The following is a 25,009-nucleotide window of genomic DNA, read 5'->3' as shown; positions in this document are numbered from 1 at the left end:
CAAGCGGTTGATTGGTTGGTGGTTTAGCGCGCAAGCGCAACAGCTCCTGGGTGGGGCTCTGGAAGCTGGGAGGGTTTATGCTTTTGTTTTACATAGCAGGTGAGTTAACTGAACCATCTCCTCCGGCTCTACCAGGCCTCTGAAGAACTAGGAAGACATAACAGCCTTCAATCAGTCGGTTCGAACCCAGCAAAGGTGAGGGAATGGGATGTAGGGAAGATGTCAACCGGCATTTGAGACAGAAACGTGACGTTTTGCCGCAGGGTGATATGGGAATTGTAGTTTTCAGGACTGGATAACAGTACATTTCCCTGTACATGCTGGGATTTGTAGTTGGTTGCCCAGTTAGCTTTGTGACTGAATCTTTGCACTCTTAGGCTATTGCTGTTTACGTGATAACCAGTAATAATAACTCACAATTTTATACCACTTTAAAATTTACAGTGCATTTTTCTTACGAAAGTCCTGGGAGGCATGTAGTTGGAGTACACTCATTTCGCAGTCAATCGACAAGTTTTTATTAAGCACCGAGTGCTAACCTATGAGAATACAGAGAAAGGCAAAAACAGAGTCTCTTCCCTCTAGGAGCTTACATTCGAATGTTAAAGACAGCATGCAGACAGCTGTACAAATAGTTATATGGTGGGGAGGGAGGAGGAAGGCGGTAGGTGGCATTTGAGCAGTCTTGAAGGAAGCCAGGAGGTGACGAAAAACAAATCAGTCAATAAACATTAAGCACCTACTATGTGCCAAGCATTGTGCTAAGCAATGGGGATATTTTAAAAAATGGTAAGAGATAAATCATTTTACCCTCATTGCCCAACCAAAAAACAAACAAGATATCTTCTGGAGATCCATTTTGAGCTGAAAGGCAGTTGGAGAGGTGAGATTGGAGGTCAGCAGAGAGTTTGGGACAGAATAGGTAGATTTGTGAATCATCAGATAATAAAATTAATGGAAACGAATGAAATCCCCAAGCCAAGTGGAATGGAGGTAGAAGAGAAGTTGAAGGAAAGAACCCTGAGGGACACCTACCTTTAGTGACCTGGAGTGGAGTGACCTGGATGAAGATCCAGTAGAAGAAACAGAAGAGTGGTCAGACAGGGAGGAGGAGAACCAGGACAGAATGGTGTCCCAACAACCTAGATAGAAGAGTATCAAGGAGGAGAAAGTGAGCAACGGTGTTAAGGGCTTCAGAGAGGTCAAGGAGAATGAGGATTGATAAAAGTCCATTGGATTTGGCAACTAAGAGACAGATCATTAATAACTTTGGAGAGGGCAGTTTCAGTGGAATAAGGTGGGAAGCCAAATTACAAGGGGTTAAGAAGAAAGTGAGGAGACAAAGTGGAGACACTTATTATAAATGCTCTTTTTTAAAGAGTTTAGTCACAAAGTGCAAAAGACATTATAGATTGATAATGGAGATGGAAGGATCAAGTGAGAGTTTTTTGAGGATGGGGGAATATGTGCTTGTGGGCAGCAGGGAATGGGCTAGAGTTTAAAAATTAAGTGTTAGAAGCGGGTAATCTGTTGAAGGAGATGAGACAGAATGGGATTGCTTAAACTGGTAATAGAGGTTAACCTTGGGGGCAGCTAGGTGGCGCAGTGTATAAAGCACCAGCCCTGGAGTCAGGAGGACTTGAGTTCAAATTTGGCCTCAGATACTTGACATTTACTAGCTGTGTGACCCTGGGCAAGTCACTTAACCCTCATTGCCCCTTCCCCCTCCCCAAATTGTAGTTCTTTGCTCCTAAAAAAAAAACAGAAAGAGGTTAACCTTCATCATGTGAGGCAGGGGTGAAGAAGAGAGAGTGGCAGAAGGCATCTGAGTGATAAGAAATCAATCAAAGGAAGTGATAGGAGATGAGGAAGAAGTGGGAAGAGGGAGTTCATGGTGAATACCCTCAAATTTTTTTTTGTAAAATAGAAGACAAGGATCTTAGATGAGAGGGCGGTGGGAGAGGAACCCGTGAGAGGTTTGAGGAAGGATGGAAAAGGTTGGGAAGAGCCGCTGTGGGAAGTAGGACAGTGAATGGATGAGGGAGGCATAGGAGGATTGCCTAGCAACGTGAAAAGAACATTCTAGCCTTGGGGAACAGCCAGTGAAAATGCACGGAGTCTGGAGGTGGAGTTACTGTTCCATGAACTGCTACAAGACTATAGGATTGTAGAGTACATGAAGGAGAAAAAAGTGTAAGAAGACTGGAAAGATGGGGAGGGACCAGGCTGAAAAGGGCTCTCAAAGACAAACAGAAGACTTTCTAGTTGACCCTGGAGGAAATAGGGGGCCATTGGAGTGTTTATTTAGTGGTGGGGTGATACAGGCAGATTCATACTGTGATGTTTAAAACCTAATGTGTGGTCTGAGAGGTTCAGTGTCCCTTCGTGGTCACCAAATTGTGATGTTTAAAATCTAAATGTCGCCTTAAATTAGCTTTAGCACTAGTCTTTGGCATTAAGCATTTATTAAAGCATACTAGGTATTCACATGGAGTTCAGAAAGTTAAGAAAAGGCCAATCTAGCCTAGAGTTCCAGCCTGATCAGGTTCTTCCTCAAGTCCTGTGTCAGGAGCCTGCTTCAATCACAAACTTTCCTTAAACTGAGTGTGGAAGCTTTTTATAGGTCTGGAGCAAAGGCAGTCCTTACACACTGCTTCAAGTTGATTGGTTAGCATCATCCAAATCCATTGGTTCACTGGACTTGAGGGTGGTCTTGAGTTAAGTTCAAAGTCTTTAGCTTCTGAGAACAATACTTTCTTTTTTTTTTCTCTTTTTGTTTTTAGTGAGGCAATTGGGTTTAATTGACTTGCCCAGGTTCACACAGCTAGTAAGTGTTAAGTGTCTGAGGTCGGATTTGAACTCGGGTCCTCCTGAATCCAGGGCTAGTGCCTTTATCCACTGTACCACCTAGCTGCCCCAACAATACCTTCTTAAGGGCTAGCCAGGTGTGCTTACAATCCACTTAACCTGAAGTAGGCTAATCAGCAGTCAATCACTCTCACTTAATTCAATCAGTTTAGATTAATCTCCAGGTGGGCCTTTGAGTATCTGCTAAATCCCATTATTTTATCACAATGCTTTAAGCAGATCCCTTTGGTGGGATGGCCAGAGTGGGGAGAGAGTGGAGGGGGAAACAACTATCGGCTGTTGGAACAGCCTAAGGTCATGTGATGAGTGGCACCTGTTTGAATGGAGATTTGGCTCCATGGTCACAGCTGGTGAGTGTCAGGACCAGAATTCAGGCTTCTGTAAAAATAAATGGTTGGGGACAGGTGGTGCAGTGGATAAAGCAAGGGTCCTGGATTCAGGAGGCCCTGAGTTCAAATCCGGTCTCAGACACTTGGCACTTACTAGCTGTGTGACCTTGGGCAAGTCACTTAACCCTCACTGCTCCACAAAAAAACCCCCAAAAGTAAATGGTAGTAATGGTGCTTCATATTCACATAGCTGATTGTACTCTTTGGAGCTCTGCCCTAGGTATTAAGTGTTTTGAGGCAAGGTAGCCTGCAGGCTTGAAGAGAGCTCTCTTCAAGTGAGGAAGACCTGGCTTTACCTCTGATACATCTGAGCTATGTGGCCCAGGGCCAAGGCACTTAAGCTCTCAGGGTTTTAGTCAGTTCTCTAAGATTTTTTTTGGTGAGGCAATTGGGGTTAAGTGACTTGCCCAGGGTCACACAGCTAGTAAGTGTTAAGTATCTGAGGTCGGATTTGAACTCAGATCCTCCTGAATCCAGGGCCAGTGTTCTATCCACTGCGCCACCTAGCTGCCCCAGTTCTCTAAGATTTTAATAAAGTGCAGATAAGGCGTTGACCTGCTGAGGCAGAGGGAATTACCATCCTCACCTGGAAGTTCCTGATGCCAGTAAAAACCACGAGTTCAGTCCTTGTTCTCTATTTTAACAGCTCTGAAGTCTCACAGATCCCCTTTTTTGTTGCCACATACTGAACTCTTGGCCCCGTGAATAGGCTGTGTAAAGATGGTTGGGGGGTGGGGGGGTGGGGAGGGGGGCATGGTGGCACTGTTTTCTGTTTCTTGCAGGATAGAAAAGGAAGGAAGGAAGGAAGGAAGGGGTGACATTACCTGAGTTAACTATCCTAGAGTACTTAGCTATAAAGGAAGACACAGAGAGCTATGAGTAGGGTATAATTTACAGAAATTTCTTTTCAAGTCTTCCAAATCTAGGCTGGGAGAAGTACACTTGTGCCCAGAAGCAGGAAGGTAGTACTTGTAGTCACCTCTGGATTATTTGTATTAGTAGAGTAAAAGTGAGGCAGTGATACTCCCCGAGTAACAGATGATAGAAAAATTGGTTATATTTGACTTTGTAATGTAGTCACAAATGTGGAAATACACAGCATCCTCTGTGATTGCTCTGCTCCCAGTGCAAACCACTTAAGATCTATTAGGGTTTATGGAGAAGAGGACTCATAAATGGCTGAGTTCTATGTCGTTGTGATAAGAATACTTGGAATAGTACAGAAGTCATATGTTACCCAGCCCAGTGATACAGCTATTCTTTCTCAGGAACCAGAACTTTGCTAATCAGATGGAGAAGCCAAAAAGTAACTCTGCCAAAAGAAAAGGTAAGTGGCCTGGAATGGGTTGCCTCTTCTCCTTTGAGTCTGAGGCCCTCCTCATTTGACAGTAATGCTATCTAATCTGCAGTTGGCTGGGTGGAAAGACATTTTTGCTTTTGCCTTGTTTTCTCCATTAAATTGTCATACCCCAAGGTACTGTTAGTTCTTTTGTACCTCCTCAAGCGTACCCAGTAGGAGGCTTTCTTAGCTGTGATCACCAGACACATACTTGTGACTCAGGCCATCAGTTGTTACAGTATAGGTGGGCTGGGCCCAGTTACCAAGGACCTCTACATAGGAATTCTGTGAAAAGTCTGATACAAACACTGCTCCAGATTCCAAAGAACATGGCTGCATACAGGCAGGGAGGAGTGAGTCTTGTTTTGTGATTTGCCATATCTAAGCCAGAGTTGCACATGGAGGTAAAGAACATATATTTGAATGATGTATGGTACCAGACAAAGTTGTTTGCTCCTTTCACTTTATAGCTTGGACTTCCTCATGGAAAATTCTTCTAGCCCAGTGGGCTTCAGAACACTTTGGAAAGGGGAACATGTCGAGCTAGAGGCCTAGAATGGCCTAAAATTGAACCAGTGCCCCTTCTCTACCATCATAACTTTTGGAATTCAGTCTGGAACTAAACACTGAAAAAAGTGGATTTAAAAAAAAATTTTCCCTCCTACTTTTTGGTAAAACCTTCCCCCTCCCCCCCAGCTCCACTCCTATATTGGTGGTTGAAAAATATGACCCATTTTGTGTAAATGATTCCTCAAACTATCCATTACAGCAGGAATGGCACTATTAGTGATAGGTAATATTTATGTTATATTTTGAGGTTTGCCAACTGCTTGATGTACTGTTATCTCGTGATCTCACAACAGCCCTATGAGGTAGGTGCTATATAGGCAATGTTAGTCCCATTTTACAGATGAGAAAACTGAGGTTCAGACAAGTGAAGTGATTTGCCCATGGTTGTACAATTAATGAACATCAGAGGCAAATTCAAACCCAGTTCTCACTTGACCCTGAGTCTAGTATTCTTTCCACTACATCATGCAGTCTCTCAAAGCAAAAGCTTATGGGTAAAGTGATTTAAATTGTTCAGAGAAATGTCAGAGTTAACATATCAGAGTGATAAAGAGATTAGGAATCTGAGCAAAAATGAATCTAAATTTCGTCTCTTCTATCTTCTGTCCATCTTCTAGTAAATAGTCAAATGGCCAAAGATAGCCCAATCTGGAGGAAGAAGGAGAAGAGGCCTAGAGAATTCACAGACTGGGTGGTCACTTCCTAATTACCATGAGTAATTAGGACTTAACTATATAAGCTTTAATAGCTTAACACTGAACTAAGACTTTTGAGATGCTCTCTGTAGAAGAGTTTTGAGAGGTCCCCTCACCTTCCACATATGGAACACACCAAGTCAGGTACCCATTTACTTGTACCCCCATTTCCTGTTTCCTTTTTCTGCCTCCTAAGAGTATAGTCAACACATACAGAGTGCTGTCTTGACACAAAGTACCATGAAAAAGAAACATGGAGGATAGAAAAAGAGAGTTTGGATGAAAAGGATCAACTGCACACAGGATAGAAGAGACATGGCCAGAAAACTCTTCCTATGAAGAAAAACAAACCACCTGTCAGTATTAGTGGACTGCAGCCATAATATGAGTAAACTCTCTGGTCTAATAGCCAAATTAATACAAGTGTAGTGCCCCTTCTTAGAAACAATGTATATAAATGTTAGAGAACTGGCCTTGTGACTGGGAAGACCGGTGTTCAAATCCTGCTTCTGACATATACTGGCTGTGTGTGTGACCCTAGGCAAGTCATTTAACCTCAATTTCTTCATCTGTAAAGCAAGGATAATAATAGCACCAACCTCCCCCAGGTAATCATGAGGGTTGAATGAGATATTTGTAAAGTGCTTTGTACAGTGCCTAGCACATAGTAGGTACTTAATTATTGCTTTTCTTTTCTTTTCTTTTCTTTTCTTTTCTTTTCTTTTCCTTTCTTTCTTTCTTTTTTTTTGAAGCCAATTTGGGGTTAAGTGACTTGCCCAGGGTCACACCGCTAGTTAAGTGTTAAGTGTCTGAGGCTGAATTTGAACTCAGGTCCTTCTGACTCCAGGGCTGGTGCTCTATCCACTGTGTCACCTAGCTGCCCCTCTTGTTTTTTATTAAAGGGAGAAACCACTCCCTCCTGAGCCAATCCATTCTACGTAAGGTCAGCTCTAATTGGTAGGAAGTTTTCTTCTACGTTAAACCTAAAACCTAAATATGTCTCTCTATAACTTGCCTAGTTCTGTCCTCTGGGGTCAAGCAGAAGAATGCTAACCTCTCTTCCAAATGGTTGGCCTTCAGTACTTAGAGCCCCATCCTTTTCCCCTTCATCACTTTTTTCCAGGTTAAATCCCTCGTTCCTTCAACAAATTCTCCCATGGCACATTCTTTAGTTCTGTGGCCTTGATGCTTGCTTTTCTCTGGATTTGTTCCTGTTTTTCTCTTTCCTAAGAAGTATTACAGATATGATCTGAATGAAGGCAAAGGAGATCTATTACTTCTTGTCCTGTCCAGAGGCGCCTCTCTCTCTCTCTCTCTCTTTTTCTTTTTTTTGTGGGGCAATGAGGGTTAAGTGACTTGCCCAGGGTCACACAGCTAGTAGGTGTCAAGTATCTGAGGCCAAATTTGAACTCAGGTCCTCCTGAATCCAGGGCCGGTGCTTTATCCACTGTGCCACCTTGCTGCCCCCAGAGGCCTCTCTCAATGCAGTCTAGAACAGTCTTCATTTCTCTAGTTACCAGTTCACACTACTAAAAAAGAACACCACTAAAAGGCATCCAAACTGTGATTGCTTAGAATGAACAAGCTCTGTCCAACTAGTGATGAAATTCATCTCATTCCTCTCAGTAGAGATGTGAGGGACTACAGATGTCGAATGTGGTATATAATGTCAGACAAGGTTTATATTTTGCTTAAGTATTTTTCTTTGTTAAAAAGAATTTTTCAGTGGTGGGGTTTAGGTGTATACAGCAAAGGGAGATAATAACAACTAGCTTGTGTGAAACTAAAAGGCATTGATGACATTCATCAAAATCATTGAAAAAATGTGGAACAATACAGAGCCCAGGACAGGTGCCTGGGGACATTTCACTAGAGACCACTCTACAAAAGGACATTGACCCATGTATTAGTCTTTGGATCCACTTATTCAGCTAGATTTAAATCTACTTAATTGTATCGTTTAACTCATTGATTCTCAAAAAGTGGCCAGAAGACCCATTGTGGTCCTTAAAGACCTTTTCAGGGAGTCCATTAAGTCAAAATTATTTTCATAATAATACTGGTATATTTTAATTTCAAATATGGGAAATATGAATAGATATAACCCACATAAGGAAAATCTCTTTAGGGTCTTCAGTAATTTAAGACTAAAAAATTGGAAAACTGCTGATCTTGTGCACAAAGGATAGCATGACAGATATCTATCTATCTATCTATCTATCTATCTATCTGAAATCTAAGTTTAGCATGTCTCAAACAGTTCCCCTGACCTCCCATTCTAGTCATACTGTTGAGGAAGGCAATGAATCTGGTGTGACCTGTTCTTGATTAAAACAAGGTGTCTTGGGGGCAGCTAGGTGGCGCAGTGGTTAGAGCACCAGCCCTGGAATTAGGAGTACCTGAGTTCAAATCTGGCCTCAGATACTTGACACTAGCTGTGTGACCCTGGGCAAGTCACTTAACCCCAATTGCCTCACACACACACACACACACACACACACACACACACACACACAAAACAACCAAAAAAACCCCCCAAAACTAGGTATCTTATTTCTCATTGCTTCCCTTTGTAAATGCTCACAAGCCCATTCATTTAATATGTTCTAGAATTTTGCTAGGAATTAGATGTTCATTGGCCTATAGTTTGCCGATTTCATTCTTGTCTCCCTTTTGAAAACAGGAAAACATTTGCTTCTCTTTTGTCTTGTGATACCTCTTCTATTCAATATCTTCTATAAAATGTCACTGACAGTGGCTTAGAAAGGTCAGCTAAAGATTAAGAGAGTATGGAATAGGGGGCAGCTAGGTGGCACAGTGGATAAAGCACCAGCTCTGGATTCAGGAGGACCTGAGTTCAAATTTGGCCTCAGATACTTGACACTTATTAGCTGTGTGACTCTGGGCAAGTCACTTAACCCTCATTGCCCTGCAAAAACAAACAAAAAATTGGGCAGCTAGATGGCACAGTGAATAAAGAACCGACACTTACTAGCTGTGTGACCATGGGCAAGTCACTTAACCCTCATTACTCTTCAAAAAAAAAAGAGTATGGAATGGGGCAGCTAGGTGGCGCAGTGGATAGAGCACCGGCCCTGGATTCAGGAGGACCTGAGTTCAAATTTGACCTCAGACACTTAACACTTACTAGCTGTGTGACCCTGGGCAAATCACTTAATCCCAATCGCCTCACCAAAAAAACATACAAAAAAAAAAAGAGAGAGAGAGAGAGTATGGAATAGTTTATCTGTCAGATTTATGGATGGGGAAGAATTTAGGACCAAAGATCTAGAGAGCATTACAAAATATAAAAGAAATAATTTTGATTATATAAATTTAAAAAGCTTTTGCACAAACAAAACCAACACAACAAAATTATAAGGAGAGCAAAAAACTGGGAAATAATTTTTGCAACAAGTATCTATGCTAAGGGCCTCATTTCTCAAACATATAAAGAACTGAGTCAAATTTATAAGAATACAAGTCATTGCCCAATTGACAAATAGTCAAAGGATATAAACAGGCAGTTTTCAGACAAAGAAATCAAAGCTCTCTGTAGTCATATGAAAAAAAGCTCTAAACCACTATTTGTCCTTCTCTCTTTAAAAATTTTTTTTTTCTAAATCACTATTGATCAGAGAAATAGAAATTAAAGCAACTTTGAGGTATCACCTCATACCTATCAGAGTAGCTAATATGACAAAAAAACGGAAAATGTTGGATGTTGGAGGGCATGTAGTGTCAGAAATAAAAATACATGAGTTTCCCTTTTGGTGACTATATGAAGGCTTTATTACATTTTTGCAAGAATAGGTATGCACTATAAAGAAAAGTGGCATGCTTTCCCCAACAAACTTCTCTTTTTATTCCTGAACCTAACACAAAGTCCCTCCCCTCTTTGCCTCATTGGTTGAGGGCTCAAGGTGTACAATCTTCCTGAAATATTTCTACATATTTCCCCTTAGCATGTCTCCTCTCCCATTACATATATTGAATATTTGAAAATGGCAGCAGTCCCTGCCTTTGGGGTGTTGTCAGTTAATGTGCATAAGCTAATTTAAGCAAGCACAGTACAAACTAGCTTTAACCTTTGGCACACTTGGACTAGTTAGAACTACTGGCTTTGAGGCTCTTCTATAATGTTGTTCTAGGCACCTGCAGGGCTCCTTTCTCAGCCTTGAGGCCTCCTTTCTGTAATTTTCCTTCCTTACCCAGACTCCCTCCCTGTCTCATTTTTATGAGATAACTGCGTTTTTCTGGTGTGACATGTGGGGAAACTGGGTTGCTAATCCACTGAAGGTGGAGTTGTGAAATGATCCAACCATTTTGGAGGGCAATTTGGAATTTTGCCCAAAGGGCATACCCTTTGATCCAGCAATACCTCTGCTAGGTTTATATCCCAAAGACATCCAAAAAAAAAAAAAAAGAGAAAAAGTCTGATTTGTACACAAATATTTATAGCAGTTCTTTTTGTTGTGGCTAAGAATTAGAAATCAAAGAGATGCCCTATCAACTGGGAAATGGCTAAACAAGCTGTGGTATAAGATTGTAATGGAATATTATTGTGCTATAAGAAATGACAAGCAGGATTTAAGAAAAAAACTGGAAAGATTTACATGAATTCATGTATAGTAAAGTGAACAGAACCAGGTTATTTTACAAAGTAACAGCAATATTGTTCGATGAAGAACTGTGAATGACTTAGCTATTCTCAGCAATACAATGATCCAAGACAATCCTAAAGGACTAGTAATGAAGCATACTATCCACCTCCAGAGAAAGAACTGATACTGATTGAATACATACTGAAGCATGCTATTTTTAACTTTATTTCATTTTTTTCTTTTATTCAAGTCTTCTTATACAAATGACTAACATGGAAGTGTTTTACATAATTGTACATATATAACATCTGATTGCTTACTGCCTCAGGGAGCGGGGAGGGAAGGGATGGAGGGATAGAATTTAGAACTTAAACTTAAAGAAAAAATGTTTCTTTTTTCTTTTTTTTCTTTTTGCTGGGCAATGAGGGTTAAGTGACCTTGCCAGGGTCACACAGCTAGTAAGTGTCAAGTGTCTGAGGCCAGATTTGAACTCAAGTTCTCCTGAATCCAGGGCTGGTGCTTTATCCATTGCGCCACCTAGCTGCTAAAAAATGTTTATTTTTAAAAGAAGACTCCCCCCCCCCCCAAAAAAATGGGCACCTAGTTGCTTTCTGGCAGTTTCCTGACTTATCTTGCATACCAGCTCACCATTAGCCATTTCAGATCCTTTCTGATTCCCAAATCATCGTTCTTAATAGAGAAAAGAGATGTGGGGGCAGCTAGGTGGTGTGGTGGATAAAGCACTAGCCCTGGATTCAGGAACACCTGAGTTCAAATCTGGCCTCAGACACTTGACACTTACTAGCTGTGTGACCCTGGGTAAGTCACTTAACCTTCATTGCTCCGAAAAAGGAAAAAAAAAAGAGAGAGAGAACAAAAGCAAAATAAAATTGATCAATTATCAGTTTTCATACCATCTACCCTCAGCAATTGTGCCCTCCTTTTTTTGATATTCTTCTTTTCCCCAATATATCTGTTCTCTTAGCTTATTTAGGCTTAAGTGTTTTTGACACTATTTTTTAGAATACTGGGCTACTCTTTTGTATCTATCCTCAATTATTTGCCCTTGTTTCCATCTTCTAAGAGATGTCTCCTTAAAATCCAAGTTGGTCAGTTTGTTTCCTGTGCTGACTCCTCATCGGAGGCCTTTAAGCAGAGGTTGGATGACCAAAGTTGTTGGATATATTATATAATAGGAAATTTATTTACAGTATGGGTCGAACTACATGGTTACTGAGGTTCTTTCCAACACTAAAATGATATAATTCTGCATAAACATCAGTCTTTTTAGATAGTTCCCCTTGTATTCCTTCATTAGACTAATTTCTGCTTGTGCCTTCAGAATTTCTTTCTTGAGAGCTCCCCATCCTTCTTGAGTCTACTTCCCCTGCCAAATATGGGGATCCCTTATAGAAGTGATCACCAGATCACTTCTTTTTCTTTTTTATTTTTTTTATTGAGGCAGTTGGGGTTAAGTGACTTGCCCAGGGTCACACAGCTAGTAAGTGTTAAGTGTCTGAGGCCGGATTTGAACTCAGGTACTCCTGACTCCAGGGCCGGTGCTTTATCCACTGTGCCATTTAGCTGCCCCACTTCTTTTTCTAAGCTATCTGAAATTGGTTCCTCAATTTCAGGGGTTATGTCAGTTATAGCTAGTTTTTCTAGCCTTTCCTATAATTTCTATAATGGAATGATCACTGCCTCTAAGGCTCCCATTTTTTCTTCTGCAGCCAGTGTCCTTGTTGATCAGATTAGCAGTTCCCCTTTGGCCCCGTCTTTATTTTTTTGGAGGATGAAATCATCATTACTCTGCCATGGTCAAATCACTTATGGAGTACTGTGTTCACGTTTACATACCACATTTTAACAAGAACATTGATAAAGTAGTTACCAGGAAGGTAAGGAGATTGTTAACTGTGGCATGGGAGGCACAGATGAAGTAATCAAGGATGTTTATTTGGCAGAAAGTAAGATTGGGGCGGGGCACTGTGACAGATAACTTCAGATATCTGAAAAACTGAACTAAGATGGTAGTTGTTAGTGCAGAGGAGGGGTGGATGAAGGAGATATCGTGGGGGTAAAAATAGCAACATCTGGCAATTGATTAGATATGTGGGATGTGGGGGACTGAGGAGATGAGGATAATGTCAAATTTATGAACCTAGGAGACTGGAAGGATAGTGGTACCTTTCGCAGAAATAGGCAGGTTTGAAAGAGGAGAGGGTTGGGGCAGCGGATAGAGCACCGGCCCTGGAGTCAGGAGGACCTGAGTTCAAATGTGGCCTGAGACACTTAACACTAACTAGCTGTGTGATCCTGGGCAAGTCACTTAACCCCAATTGCCTCACACACACACACACAAAAAAAAAAGAAAGAAAGAAAGAAAGAAGAGGGTTTTTGAGGGGAAAGATAATGAGTTCAATTTTGGACAATATTGAGTTTGAGATGTCCAACTTATAGTACAACCCCTGAGTGCTGATGAGGTTACTGAGAGTATGTATAGAGGGAGAAGAGAAGAGTGCCTAAGACCCAACTGTGGGTCTCCCTATCACTGGAAGTATTCAAGTGAAGGCTGGATGATTGCTTGTTAGGGGTGTTGTAGGAGGGACGTCTCTTCATGTATAGAATGGGCTCTGAGGTTCCTAGCAATGGATTTGGTGACCCTAATATTTTCTCTCCAACATTAATCCTATTTCTCCCATTCCTTTCTGTACCAAATTTATTGATGAGTGGTCTCTACTCAGGAGGCAGTAGATGGAGGGCTGGCTTTGAAATCAGGATGACCTGAACTCAAGCCCTGCCTTGGATATATAGCAGCTGTATGACCATAGGTAAGTCACTTAACCTTTGTCTCAGGAAACTGCCTAAAACTTTTGCTTGTTTGTTTGTTTTTTGGTTGGGCAAGGACGGTTAAGTGAATTGCCCAAGGTCACACAGCTAGTAAGTGTCAAGTATCTGAGGCCAGATTTAAACTCAGGTCCTCCTGACTCCAGGACCAGTGTTCTATCCACTGCACCACCTAGCTGCCCTCCTGCCTAAGATTTTTAAGATTCAGACAATAGTTGGGGGGTTTCCACATTGGGAGTTACATATGCTAATGAAATCACAGATCCATAAAAATTATTAATAAAAATTATCATAATACCATAAGTTATTACCTTTGCTGAAATTCTCCAGCCTTCTGCAGTTTGCCTTCCATCTCTACCACTCTACTGAAACTGCTCTTGGGGGCAGCTAGGTGGTGCAGTGGATAGAGCATTGGCCCTGGAGTCAGGAGTACCTGAGTTCAGATCTGGCCTCAGACACTTAACGCTTGCTAGTTGTGTGACCCTGGGCAAGTCACTTAACCCCAATTGCCTCACTTGAAAAAAAAAAGAAAAGAAACTGCTCTTGAAGGTTGTTCATTTTTTGTGAAATTTGTTTAGTTGTTTAGTTTCGATCGTGTCTGACTCTTTATGATACCATTTGGGGTTTTCTTGCCAAATATACTGGAGTGGTTTTGCCATTTCCTTCTCTAGCTCATTTTACAGATGAGCAAACTGAGGCAAACAGAGTGAAGTGACTTGCCTAGGGTCATACAGCTAGAGTGTCTGAGGTCATATTTGAACTCAGAAAGATGAGTCTTCCTGATTTTAGGCCCAGCACTCTATCCACTGTACCACCTAGCTGCCCCTTGTTAAATTTTTTGTGACTTATAAAATTCCCCTTCTTGACTTCTATGTAATGTGACATTGTTGTTTATCTTCTCTTCTACCTTTTCCCCTCATGTGTTTTTTTTTTGGGGGGGGGGCAGGGCATTGAGAGTTAAGTGACTTGCCCAGGGTCACACAGCTAGTAAGTGTCAAGTGTCTGAGGTCAAATTTGAACTCAGGACCTCCTGAATCCAGGGCTAGTGCTTTATCCACTGCACCACCTAGCTGCCCTTCCCCTCATGTTTTTACACTAATTTGGTTCTTCTGCCTCTTCTACCACTTCTTTGTCACCTTTGATGGCCATTTCTCCTCTTCCTGTCCTCTATGGTCATTCCTTGACGTTCAGTCTGTAGACCTTTGCTCATTCCTATTTAACCCTATACCCTGGGATAGTTCATTTATTTAATGACTTCAGTTGTCACATTTATTCAGGTGAGTCTTAATTTGATCTCCTGGCCAATCCTAAACTGTTGTCCAAATTTTTTCTCCCTTTTGTTTCCATTCACTTTTAAGTCCCTTGCATTCTGGCTTCTGACTCTACCACTAGGCTAATTAATGATTTATTAACTGATAAACCTAGAGTCTTTTTCTGTCTTCATGGCTTTTGACCTCTTTGCAGCCCTTGGCACTATTAACCACCCCCTTCTCCCACATTGGCCGCATCATGATGGTGTCTATCTACCCATACTCCTGAGGTTCTCTTTTTCTCATCTTTGCCAGGTTTCATGATGTGGGATAAAACCTGAACATTGCTTTAATTTGCATTTATCTTACTATTGGCGGCATGTTTTCATATGTGGTCATTTATAGTTTACAATCCTTCTTTTGAAAACTGTTTACCTTATATACATTGATCACTTGTCTCCTGGAATCTGCCAACTTAATTTTTCCCAAAACATCACTCTCAGCATGTCAGTTCTTTGTTTAGAAACTTTTTTTTAATAATATTATAATTTTTTCCAATTACATGTAATAACAATTTTACAGATTTTGTTTGAGTTCCAAATTCTCTTCCTCCCTTCCCCCCTCCCTGATATGGCAAGCAGTTTGATATAGGTTATGTGTATGCAGTCATGCAAAACATATTTCTATACTAGTCATGTTGTGAGAGAAAACACAGACCAAAAAAAAAAACCAGGAAAAAAATAAAGTGAAAAATAGTATGCTTTGGTTGGCATTAAGACTCATCATTAGTTCTTTCTCTGGGGCAGATAGCGTCTTTCATCGTGAGTCCTTTGGAATTGTCTTGGATCATTGTATTGCTGAGAATAGTTAAGTCATTTAAAGGTGGTCATCTTACAGTATTACTGTTAGTGTATATGTTCTCCTGGCTCTGCTCACTTCACATCAGTACATGTAAGTCTTTCTAGGCCTTTCTGAAATCATCCCACTTGTCGTTTCTTATAGCACAATAGTATTCCATCCCAATCATATTCTACTACTTTTTCAGCCATTTCTCAATTGATGGGCATCCCCTCAATTTCCAATTCTTTGACTCCACAAAAAGAACTGCTATAAATACTTTTGTACTATAGGTCTTTTTCCTTTTCCTTTTTTCTTTTTTTCATTTTTTTTTTTCGGATACAGACCTAGAAGTGGGATTACAAGGTCAAAGGTATACACTTTTTTATAGCCCTTTCATTGGCTTATTTTTGGTCATTATACTTAAATTGGCTTTTCATTGCTTTAGGATAAAGTCTCTATTTTTAGAACAAGTAGCATAATTTAGTGGGGAAAAGCACTGCCATTTAATAGCTGTGACCTTGGTCTGTGAATCGATTTATACTTTCTGGACCTCAGTTTTTTCATCTGTAAAATGAAGGGATTAGACTAAATTAAACCAAAGGTACCTTCTAATCTAAATCCTATTATCCCTTGAGCTTATTTTCATACTCCTCCATCTAAGGTCCCTCTTCTCCATATTTTTTTGGGGGTGGGGTGGGGCAATGAGGGTTAAATGACTTGCCCAGGGTCACACAGCTAGTGAGTATCAAATGTCTGAGGTGAGATTTGAACTCAGGTCCTCCTGAATCCAGGGCCAGTGCTCCATCCACTGCGCTACCTGGCAGCCCCTTCAATTACTTTTTAATTTAGGTTCCTATGGGGCAGCATTTGCTCTGTTTGACACCTCTCTCTGCTCGAGTCATAACATGTAGAACTTTGTCTACATTTTTGTCATATGGTGAATATCTTCTCCTCTGGACTAGTTTGTAAGTGGGGCAGCTAGGTGGTAACAGTAAATAGAGCATTGGCCCTGGAGTCAGGAGGATGTGAGTTCAAATTTAGCCTTAGACACTTCCCACTTAATAGCTGTGTGGCCTTAGGCAAGTCACTTAACCACCCGATTGCTTCAAACATCTAAGACCATCTCCCAATCATCTTGATCTATATCTTGCCACGGGATCCAGATGTCTCTGGAGGAGAGAGTGAGCTTGGTGACTTTGCACAGCCCTCCCTCATTTAAATTCAATTCACTACAAGTCATGACATCATGTCCTGATGTCATGGTCCTCTTCTAGAACGAAGGACAAACAACAACAAGAAGTTTGTAAGCTTCTTGGGGGCAAAGACTGTGTTTTGTATCCTTCATGGTGCCAAGAACAGTACTGCTTCATAATAACAGTGATTTCTAACGTTTATATAGCATGTGAAGGTAGGCACAGTGCTTTCTGACAGTGTCTTATTGGATCTTCACAGCAAATTTTCCCCATGAAGTGTAGGTCCTACAGATACTATTATTGTCGTTTTACAGAAACAGGCCCAGAGAAGTTAGAAAATTTACTCAGAGTTCAAATGCAGCTACCTAGAAAAGCATGTATATATCAGAGGCAGGATTAGAACCTAGGGATTTCCTGACTCAAGACCAGCATTCTTAGTATATTATATATTGCCTCATTTGTTCAAATGAGATGTTCACATTTTGGAAGTAGCCAAAGTGGGAATTTTGTTTTCCTTGACTATGCATATCTGTTACAAGGGGCTTTTAAAGGAGAGGGGGAAAATGCTTGTCAGTTGAAAAAAAACACTTAAACTCTCATTGGCCCGCAAAAAAAAAGGGGGGGGGGAACCCAAATGAGGTGTTTTAATAAATTCTTGTTAAGATGGTGCCTGAGCCAGCCATCTCTTTATTTCCCTCCTTTGGAATTCCCTATCACCCTCCAGGAACCTGATCATTGGCAAGATCTTTCAGCCTTGGTACTCATACCTCATCAGTACCTTCTCTCCCTCTGATTGGAAGGCAAAGTGAAGCGCTTCTCCCCCATTCTCCATTTAAGGAGGTACTCGGGCCAGCCATTTCATTTTCTACCAGGTGTACTTCTTTAAACTTTTCCCTCATGTCCCCACACCAAATTCTTCTCCCCTGCCCCTTTTTAGTTTTCTTTTGTGTGTTATGTCCATTAGATTGTAAACTGCTTGAAAACAGGGACTACCTTTTTCTTATTTGTATATCTAGCACTTAGTACAGTGCCTGGCAAATAGTAGCACTTAATAAATGTTTATTGACTGACTAACTGAACAGAATTTTCTGTCCACAGCCTGACTTCCATTTTGCCAACTCTGATTTTTCATTTCTCCTTATTGTAATGACTCTTGAGGATATGTCGTGTTTGAGGCTAAGGATTGTGTCTCCATCACACAGTCTTAAAAAAAATTCCCATCCTTTGTTTTTTATGTAACCTTGGTTCCATAAATATCCCCCCTGGGGGCAGCTTAGGTGAGGCAGTGGATAAAGCACTGGCCTTGGATTCATGAGGACCTGAGTTCAAATCCAGCCTCCGACACTTGACGCTTACTAGCTGAGTGACCCTGGCAAGTCACTTAAACCCTCATCCCTCCCCCCCGCCCCCCCCCAAATAGTATATATATATATATGTATTTCATAAATATCCCCCCTTACTCCCTTCTGGAGAGCCATGCTCTTTACCAAAGAATAAGCGGGGAGGGCACTTTAGTAAAACTAACCAACATCTTAATTCCGAACATCTCTTAATCTGAAAGTATTTTTGGTGTTCTGCTTTTTGAGTCTCTTTGCAGAGGAGGGGAAGAAAGTGAATTTTCTCATCACTTCCTGTTTCACGTTTAGTAATTCTAATTATATAGGATTTAGTTTTGTTAGTTTTTCCTCTTCATTTCCATTTACATTGTTGAAGTTACTGTGTATATTGTCTTCCTGGTTTGGCTTATTTCATTTTTCATTAGTTTTATATAAATCTTATTGTGCTCTGTATTCTTTATATTCATCATTTTTTATGGTACAATAATATTCTGTTACATGTATGTACCACCAATCCTTTCTAGCTTTTTCCTAGTTGGTGGGTATCTAGTTTATTTCTATTTTTTTTAACTTTTATTAAAAAGTGCTACCCATAAATATTTTGGTATACATGGGACCTTTCAGCTCTTTGGAACATATATCTAGAAGTGGAACTTCTGGGTTAAAGGTTATATACTTTCTTAGCATACTTCCTTATTATTATCCATAATAATATCACTTTAGGTGAGATTATCATGTATCACTTCATAACTCCACCAACCATTAATGACTCATGTGTCTTTCTGTTAACTTTTCAACATTACCATTCATAACCATCTTGTCCCCAGAAACTTCATCATCCTGTAACATCACAACCACCCTGAACTCATGACTCTTCAGTATCCTGTGCTCCTGGACCTCTCCCTCCTGTTGGTTAGAGAGGATGGAGAGTAGAGCAATTCCTCCTAGATCTTCCTTTTAAGAAGATGCCCAGGGCCAGCCATCTCTTCATTTCCCACCCAGCTGCACTTTTCTGGACTTCATGATTTGCCTATGCAGGGTTTCGCCTCCTCTCCCCACTTTTTCAGCTTCTTTTCTTTCTCTCAGCATCTTGACCCATTAGATTGTTAACTCACTGAGTGAAGGGACGATTTTTTGGCCTTTCTTTGTACTTCCAATGCTAGCACAGGGCATGGCACATAATAGGTGCTTAATAAATGTTTGTTGACTGATGATTTTTGCCATCTTTGCCAAATTGCTGTGTGCGAGAGGTAGAACCTTAGGGTTGTTTATTTCTCTTATTAGTGATTTGTGAGCAGTTCTTCCCTGCCACACAGTCTTAATTTTAATGCTCAATTTTTATTGGAAGACACTGATTTGTTGTCTCTTAATTTTATTCCAGTTGAAGAGGAATCCAAACTTTTGCCTCTTTGTCGTGCTAAGCCCTCCCCAAGTTTCAATTCATCTTCCAGCAACCAACCAGCCACTTGTCAAAACAATCAGTCAGCAAAACTACAAACAGGTAACCTATAGAGAGAATTTCCCAAATAGAACAGATTTGGGGATCAAGGCTTCCTGTTGACATTTTTTTTCTTTTTAAAAAATTTTATTTAAAAATTTCATTGTTTTATTTTTAGTTCCATATTCTCTCCCTTCCTTACCCATTGAGAAGACAAGAAATACAATAACCATTACACATTTGAAATCATGCAAAACATATTTCTGCATTAGCCATGTTCCAAAAGATAAAGAAAAAAAAATTATACTTCAGTCTGCACTCTGAGTCCATCAGTCTTTATCTGGAGGTGGATACATTTTTCATCATGAGTCCTCCTCCTGTTGACTTGGCTGCCAATCCCACGTCTAGTCAATTTTCAGTGGATAATTTGTTTATCCTAGTACTATTGCTTCTTCTTGTCTTTACTGTTCTTTTCCCCTCCCTTCCCCTCCCCACCACTTTTCCAGGTTGGATAATTTCCTTGAATTGTTAGACCTTCCCTGGGGGGTAGGAAGAAGGATTGAAATTTAAATCTTGCTAGATATTATATTTCTATAGCACTTTATAATCTTTGTCTTTTTTTTTTTTTGTGGGGCAATGAGGGTTAAGTGACTTGCCCAGGGTCACACAGTTAGTGTCAAGCGTCTGAATCTGGATTTGAACTCAGGTCCTCCTGAATCCAGGGCTGGTGTTTAACCACTGTGCCACCGAGCTGCCCCACTTACAATCTTTAAAGTAATTTCCTTTCAATAACTCTGATAGATTGGTAGTACAGGTATATTATTATCCCCATTTTATAGGTGAGAACACTGAGGTTCTGAGATATGAAATGAGTTGCCTACAGTCACAGAGCTGGGATTCAAAATCAGGTTTCCTGACTCCAAGTCGCATTGTTCCTTCCGGTACACAAGAATGTCAGTATGTCAGATATTGTAGGAATTCACAAACACTTCACATCGATATAGAGACTGGATTATAGTTAAATTTAGGTTGTTTTGGATTTAGATTATTCTCCTAATTAGTTACCAAGTATTTTCTAGGTCCATATAATCAGAGCAGACATGATTTCTTCTCTTGAGGAACTCATGGTATAATAGAGAAGACAGCACAACACCTAAAAAATTGAATAGTAGATATGATTACCAAGCTAAACAAGATTGGCCATATACAAGCTAGTTGGAAACATTATAGCAAATGGGTTTATGTTACAGAGGGAAGTACTGAAGTTAAGACGACAGGATAATAGTCAATGTTAATGGTCACTACTGTATGAGGCACTGGAGCAGGTGAGGTGCCCTCCAGTTGGAGTTCTTGAAGCGCATGAGAAGCCCCTGCCTTCTGCTCCCCTATTGTCTGAGACTTGGTGAGTGTGGGGGAAGTTCCAAGTGCTGATCTCTACAGAGCCCCGATAACTACAGGGACGATCATTTGTGGGGCAGCCAAAAAATGAGTGTCTCTCCCCTTTTGTCCCTCTTCCCCAGCCCATTCTCCTTCAGGAGTCGACATTAAAAAACGCCCAGGATTGCTAGGGCTGCTTGAGTGCATGCATGCCAATCATCCAACTTCAAACCAAACTTGCCCAACAACAGATGCCATCTTAGAAGATCTACAGTCCTCCATGACTCTGCTGATTCCTGGTGTGGAGGGTAAGGACTCTATGTTGCCGAGCCATACGTCCAAATTTGCTGTTGACTTGCCAACCTCAAATCAGTAAATGAACTCTGGGACCAAGTAATTGTGTATGCTTTCTTCCCTTCTGGCCCCTCTAAGTCCATAATCTAGGCTCTGCAGAGTTTCTCTAGAATATTTTGTGATCACTAGTATATATTGAATGCCCACAGGCATCATTGTACAAAGCACTTGGGGTATGTATATTAGAACAGACATAGTTTGGGGAGTTCACCATCTGATATAAGGTAATATATGTGAATAGTGCTTTGTAAACAAAGTACTATATGGAATGTTACTTTTATTTTCAATGGGGGATAAATGACAGAGAATTTTCCATGTGATCAAAGAGGGTGTGTTTTGGGAAGATTAGTGACCTTGTTCCAAGTAGATTGGACCTGAATAGATTCTCCAAGACATAAAAAGTGGGGAGGCCATGAGAGGGCTGGGTTTATGGGTGGACTTAGGGAATAATAAGAGATGAAAGTAGATAAATAGGGCATCCCAGATGAGCAGGATGGGTCACCCATGTGTAGGTCTTTAAAGACAGCAATCGGCCAACCAGCAGTAATTACCTACTATTGTCAGGCACAGTTGGAAATAGGTATTTTTTATCTAGAAGAAATTCTGCAAGTAAATGAATCAAGGAGCCAATGAGCAAAGTATTTTAGAATGGAGAGAAGTTAGAAATTGGAAGGCTAGTTTAAAGGGGTTACAGGTGTCCATTATGAAATACTACAGCACAGACAAGAAGACAGGAAGAATGGGTGATTTCAGCTACTCAGCAGAGAAATAAAGGGCTACTCTTGGAGGAATGAAATCCTGAGGAGCATCTAATATGAATGGAATTCCAGTTTGGAGCTGTTTGGCTTTAAACAAGCATTCAGTTCTTCCATATTTTGTGAAGTCAAGAGGATTGAGGCTGGTTCAGCAGTCTGAGCCTCCTTAAGTCATCTTCCTCTTCAAGTTTTTATGGAAGAGTGAGTACTCCAGTTGGTTAGGTACTCTTCCCAAAGGTCAGCCGGGTTCTATATTTCAGGGCATATAGGAAAGTAGGAAAGAAGAGTTAGATAATAATGTAGGAGTAAAGAGAAAAATGAAAAAAGATTGAGGTAATAAGGTTGAATGAAGCATCATCATGGTCTTCAAGCTTCTGAGCCCAGTACAACTGACAGAACCGGCTCTGGAAATCGGAGATGGTTCAAATCCCATCTCTGCTGCTTCTGCCCTGGGTGATCTTGGGCAAGTTGTTCAACCTCCCTGGTTTGTGTTTCCTCATTTGTAAAATGAGGGGTTGGAGCAGATGGCCCCCGAGGTCCCTTCTAGCTCTATATCTTATGATTCAATAAATATGAATGAAAGCGTATTCAAAAAGGACCCATTATTTCCCATCTCCTAAAGAGACACAGCAAGAAGTTGGTGGTTCTTGGCAGTGACTGGAGGAACTAAGGGCTAGATGTCAGGAAGAACTGCTTGACTAGGCTATTGCACTTGAATAAGGAAGACGGATTTATCTACAGTCATTTGATAGAAAGACTCCTATCTGTCTAGAGCAGGGCTTCTTACTTTTTCCACTCCTGACCCCTTTTTGCCTGAGAAATTTTTGACTCCAGATATACAGTATGTAAAATAGGCATATAATTCCCCCCCACACACATCCAGTTACTCGTCCTTCATGTGGAGTCGATAACCACAGTTTAAGAAGTTTTGGTCTAGAGTGGATTTGGAGCATTTGGCTTGGAGGTAGAAGAAAAGATGATCTATGTAGGCCCCTTTCAACCCTTTTTCTTTGTATTATTGTGTAAAGTCTGGTACTGTCAGGAGCAGGTAGGTGGCGCAGTGGATAAAGCACTGGCCTTGGATTCAGAGGACCTGAGTTCAAATGTGTGCCTCAGACACTTGACACTACTAGCTGTGTGACCCTGGGCAGGTTGCTTAGCCCTCAATGCCCCAGAAAAAAAAAAAAAGCCTGGTATTGTCACCATTGTTTCCAGTTATTCCCCCTTCCATAGTGGCAAAGGGCAAAAAAATAATTCTGCTATTATATGTATCAGGAAGAGATTTAATACTAAGATAATGGTACACATATTTTCACATTATTTAAATATATGCTAAATATAACATTCTAAATATAGCAACATTAATTAATCCCTCACTAGACAGGCCATATTGGTGAATTTTGAAACACATTTGACTGTAAAATAATGAAATTGTTTTCTCTTAAGAAAAATGTCACCTTTATTTTTTGCAAATTAAGTTTTTCTCCTTTGGACACATGGACACACTTACCTGGTGTGTTGAAAGTTAGCATTATGATATTACAGGTGAAACAGGATGTATGGACAGGGATATTCCCATCTTGCCCTACTCTTCATGTCTCAATTATCTTTACAAATGCAGATTAGCATCTTCTCTGGAATTTACAATCTTCAGAGAACTGCCTTAAGTCTTGAGAGGTAAAGTGGATTTGCCCAGGATGAAAAAGCCAGTAAATATGAAAGATGGATCTTAAATTTTGGTTTTGAGGCTATCTATATTCTATGCCTTCTGACTAGTTAAAAAAAAATTTTACAAGTCTTCCCCAACATCCTCCTCTGTGGTTCAAGACATCTTAAAGGTGTCTTGCTTTCTTTTCTAGCTCCTAATATGGTTCTTTTTGGAACCACATCTTAACCCTCTGCTGAGCACAAAAAGAACATGGAGATGTTTTCCTCACTCACCTGCACTTTTTCCTGGGTGATGGATAGAATTCGAATGTGCTAACTTTCATAGTTGGGGTGGCAAAGTGTGGCAGGGAAAAGGAGTGGGGGGGGGGGTTTGGGATGGAACAGTGGGATCATATGGCTTCTCACCAGTGCTCAATTTTGGTAGTCTACTACACATCTTTAGTGAAGTTTTATGTGGCAATTACCCTGGCTACCCTTAAGGAATAGAGAAATGTCTCCAGGGCTTGTTTCAATTAAAAGGGAGGAGAGGGAACCAGAGGTAAATGGTAGAGTTTTCCCAGAGCCATTTAGTTCAGCCTGAGACTCCAGGGTAGTATTCCAAATTTCTGCTTCCCAATGTCTCCTTTATTTGGGGTTCATCTGAAATGAGCATCTGGTTTTCCTAGATCTTCATTGTTTATTGTCAATGAAGAGAATGATAGTCCAGCCCCCCCCCCCCCCTTCAGCATCTTGGAGATGGCTGGTAAGGAGAGGGAAGAAGAGCTATAACAATGGCAATGAAGGATAGAATTTCTCACCCTCCTACTCAAATGGGGGGGGGGGCGGCTCCCCTCTGAAAAGCTTCTTAACCCACTTTTCTCTCAGGTTATTACTTCGTTTTCACTCGACAGGGTAAGTAGGGTTGAGCCAGGTCACTTCCCTTGCCCTGGTTGGCCCTCCTCCTCACTACCCTGAAGCCAGATGTGATGTGTCCTAAAGGAAGAGATGCAGAAGTTGTTTTGCCTGGGGAGATCCGGGAAGACATGACTCCTGGGGCCACAACTAATGTGAGGAGGGTTGTTGCCAAGTCTGCCACTGGTGAAAAGGTTATTTTTACATAGAATCTCTGAAACCATAATAAAATAGTAAAAAACCTGAGCTCATGAATTCTGTCTCCCTCTCTCTATATATTTATCACATTCTGATTGTGTGGCATTGTCTTCATATTGGAAGGGGGGCAAGGCAATGTCTTTCGGGGAATCATGATGAAGTGGTTAGATGGGGATGTCTCCAGGCCCCGCCTTGGCCCTACACACCTTTCCTCTGCCCCATGTAATCCCTGGCTTCCAGCTGCCGTCTCCCAACTTGGGGGATTTGGGAGCCTAGTTCGAGGTTTGGGAAGTGAGGGGTCAGGAGGCACCCGCAGGGTTGGCCGATTTGCAGGACCGAACCCCCAAATGAGGATCCCAAGAGCGGGGGGGGGGGGCACGGACGCTTCGGGGCCCT

General features: G+C 41.1%; 1 protein-coding gene across 3 annotated transcripts; it reads left to right on the top strand.

The window, feature by feature from the left end:
- Window positions 1–18: 18 nt before the first annotated feature.
- TSACC (TSSK6 activating cochaperone) lies at window positions 19–24,600 on the top strand. 3 transcript variants are annotated; one of them, XM_044002033.1, is made up of 5 exons: window positions 19–195; window positions 4,526–4,584; window positions 19,314–19,433; window positions 20,906–21,055; window positions 24,415–24,600. In XM_044002033.1, exons 2-5 carry the CDS (start codon window positions 4,548–4,550, stop codon window positions 24,417–24,419), a joined length of 312 nt encoding a protein of 103 aa, XP_043857968.1. In that variant the 5' UTR covers window positions 19–195; window positions 4,526–4,547; the 3' UTR covers window positions 24,420–24,600. The 3 variants fall into 3 exon arrangements, with proteins under 3 accessions (XP_043857968.1, XP_043857967.1, XP_043857966.1); XM_044002032.1 differs by having other exon boundaries at window positions 24,389–24,600; XM_044002031.1 differs by lacking the exon at window positions 24,415–24,600 and having other exon boundaries at window positions 20,906–21,128.
- Window positions 24,601–25,009: the final 409 nt, after the last annotated feature.

The sequence above is a fragment of the Dromiciops gliroides genome, chromosome 4 (genome assembly GCF_019393635.1).
Source record: "Dromiciops gliroides isolate mDroGli1 chromosome 4, mDroGli1.pri, whole genome shotgun sequence".
Lineage (NCBI taxonomy): Eukaryota > Metazoa > Chordata > Mammalia > Microbiotheria > Microbiotheriidae > Dromiciops > Dromiciops gliroides.
The sequence above is the reverse complement of the archived record's forward strand: the minus strand, read 5'-3'. Positions and strand labels throughout refer to the sequence as shown.

Excerpts from the sequence above, each read along its gene's own strand:
- TSACC (XM_044002031.1), top strand. The coding sequence starts at position 4,548 with ATGGAGAAGCCAAAAAGTAACTCTGCCAAAAGAAAAG. Across the intron at positions 4,585-19,313 it reads TAACTCTGCCAAAAGAAAAG|TTGAAGAGGAATCCAAACTT; the intron begins GTAAGTGGCCTG and ends ATTTTATTCCAG. Across the intron at positions 19,434-20,905 it reads GTCAGCAAAACTACAAACAG|GAGTCGACATTAAAAAACGC; the intron begins GTAACCTATAGA and ends ATTCTCCTTCAG.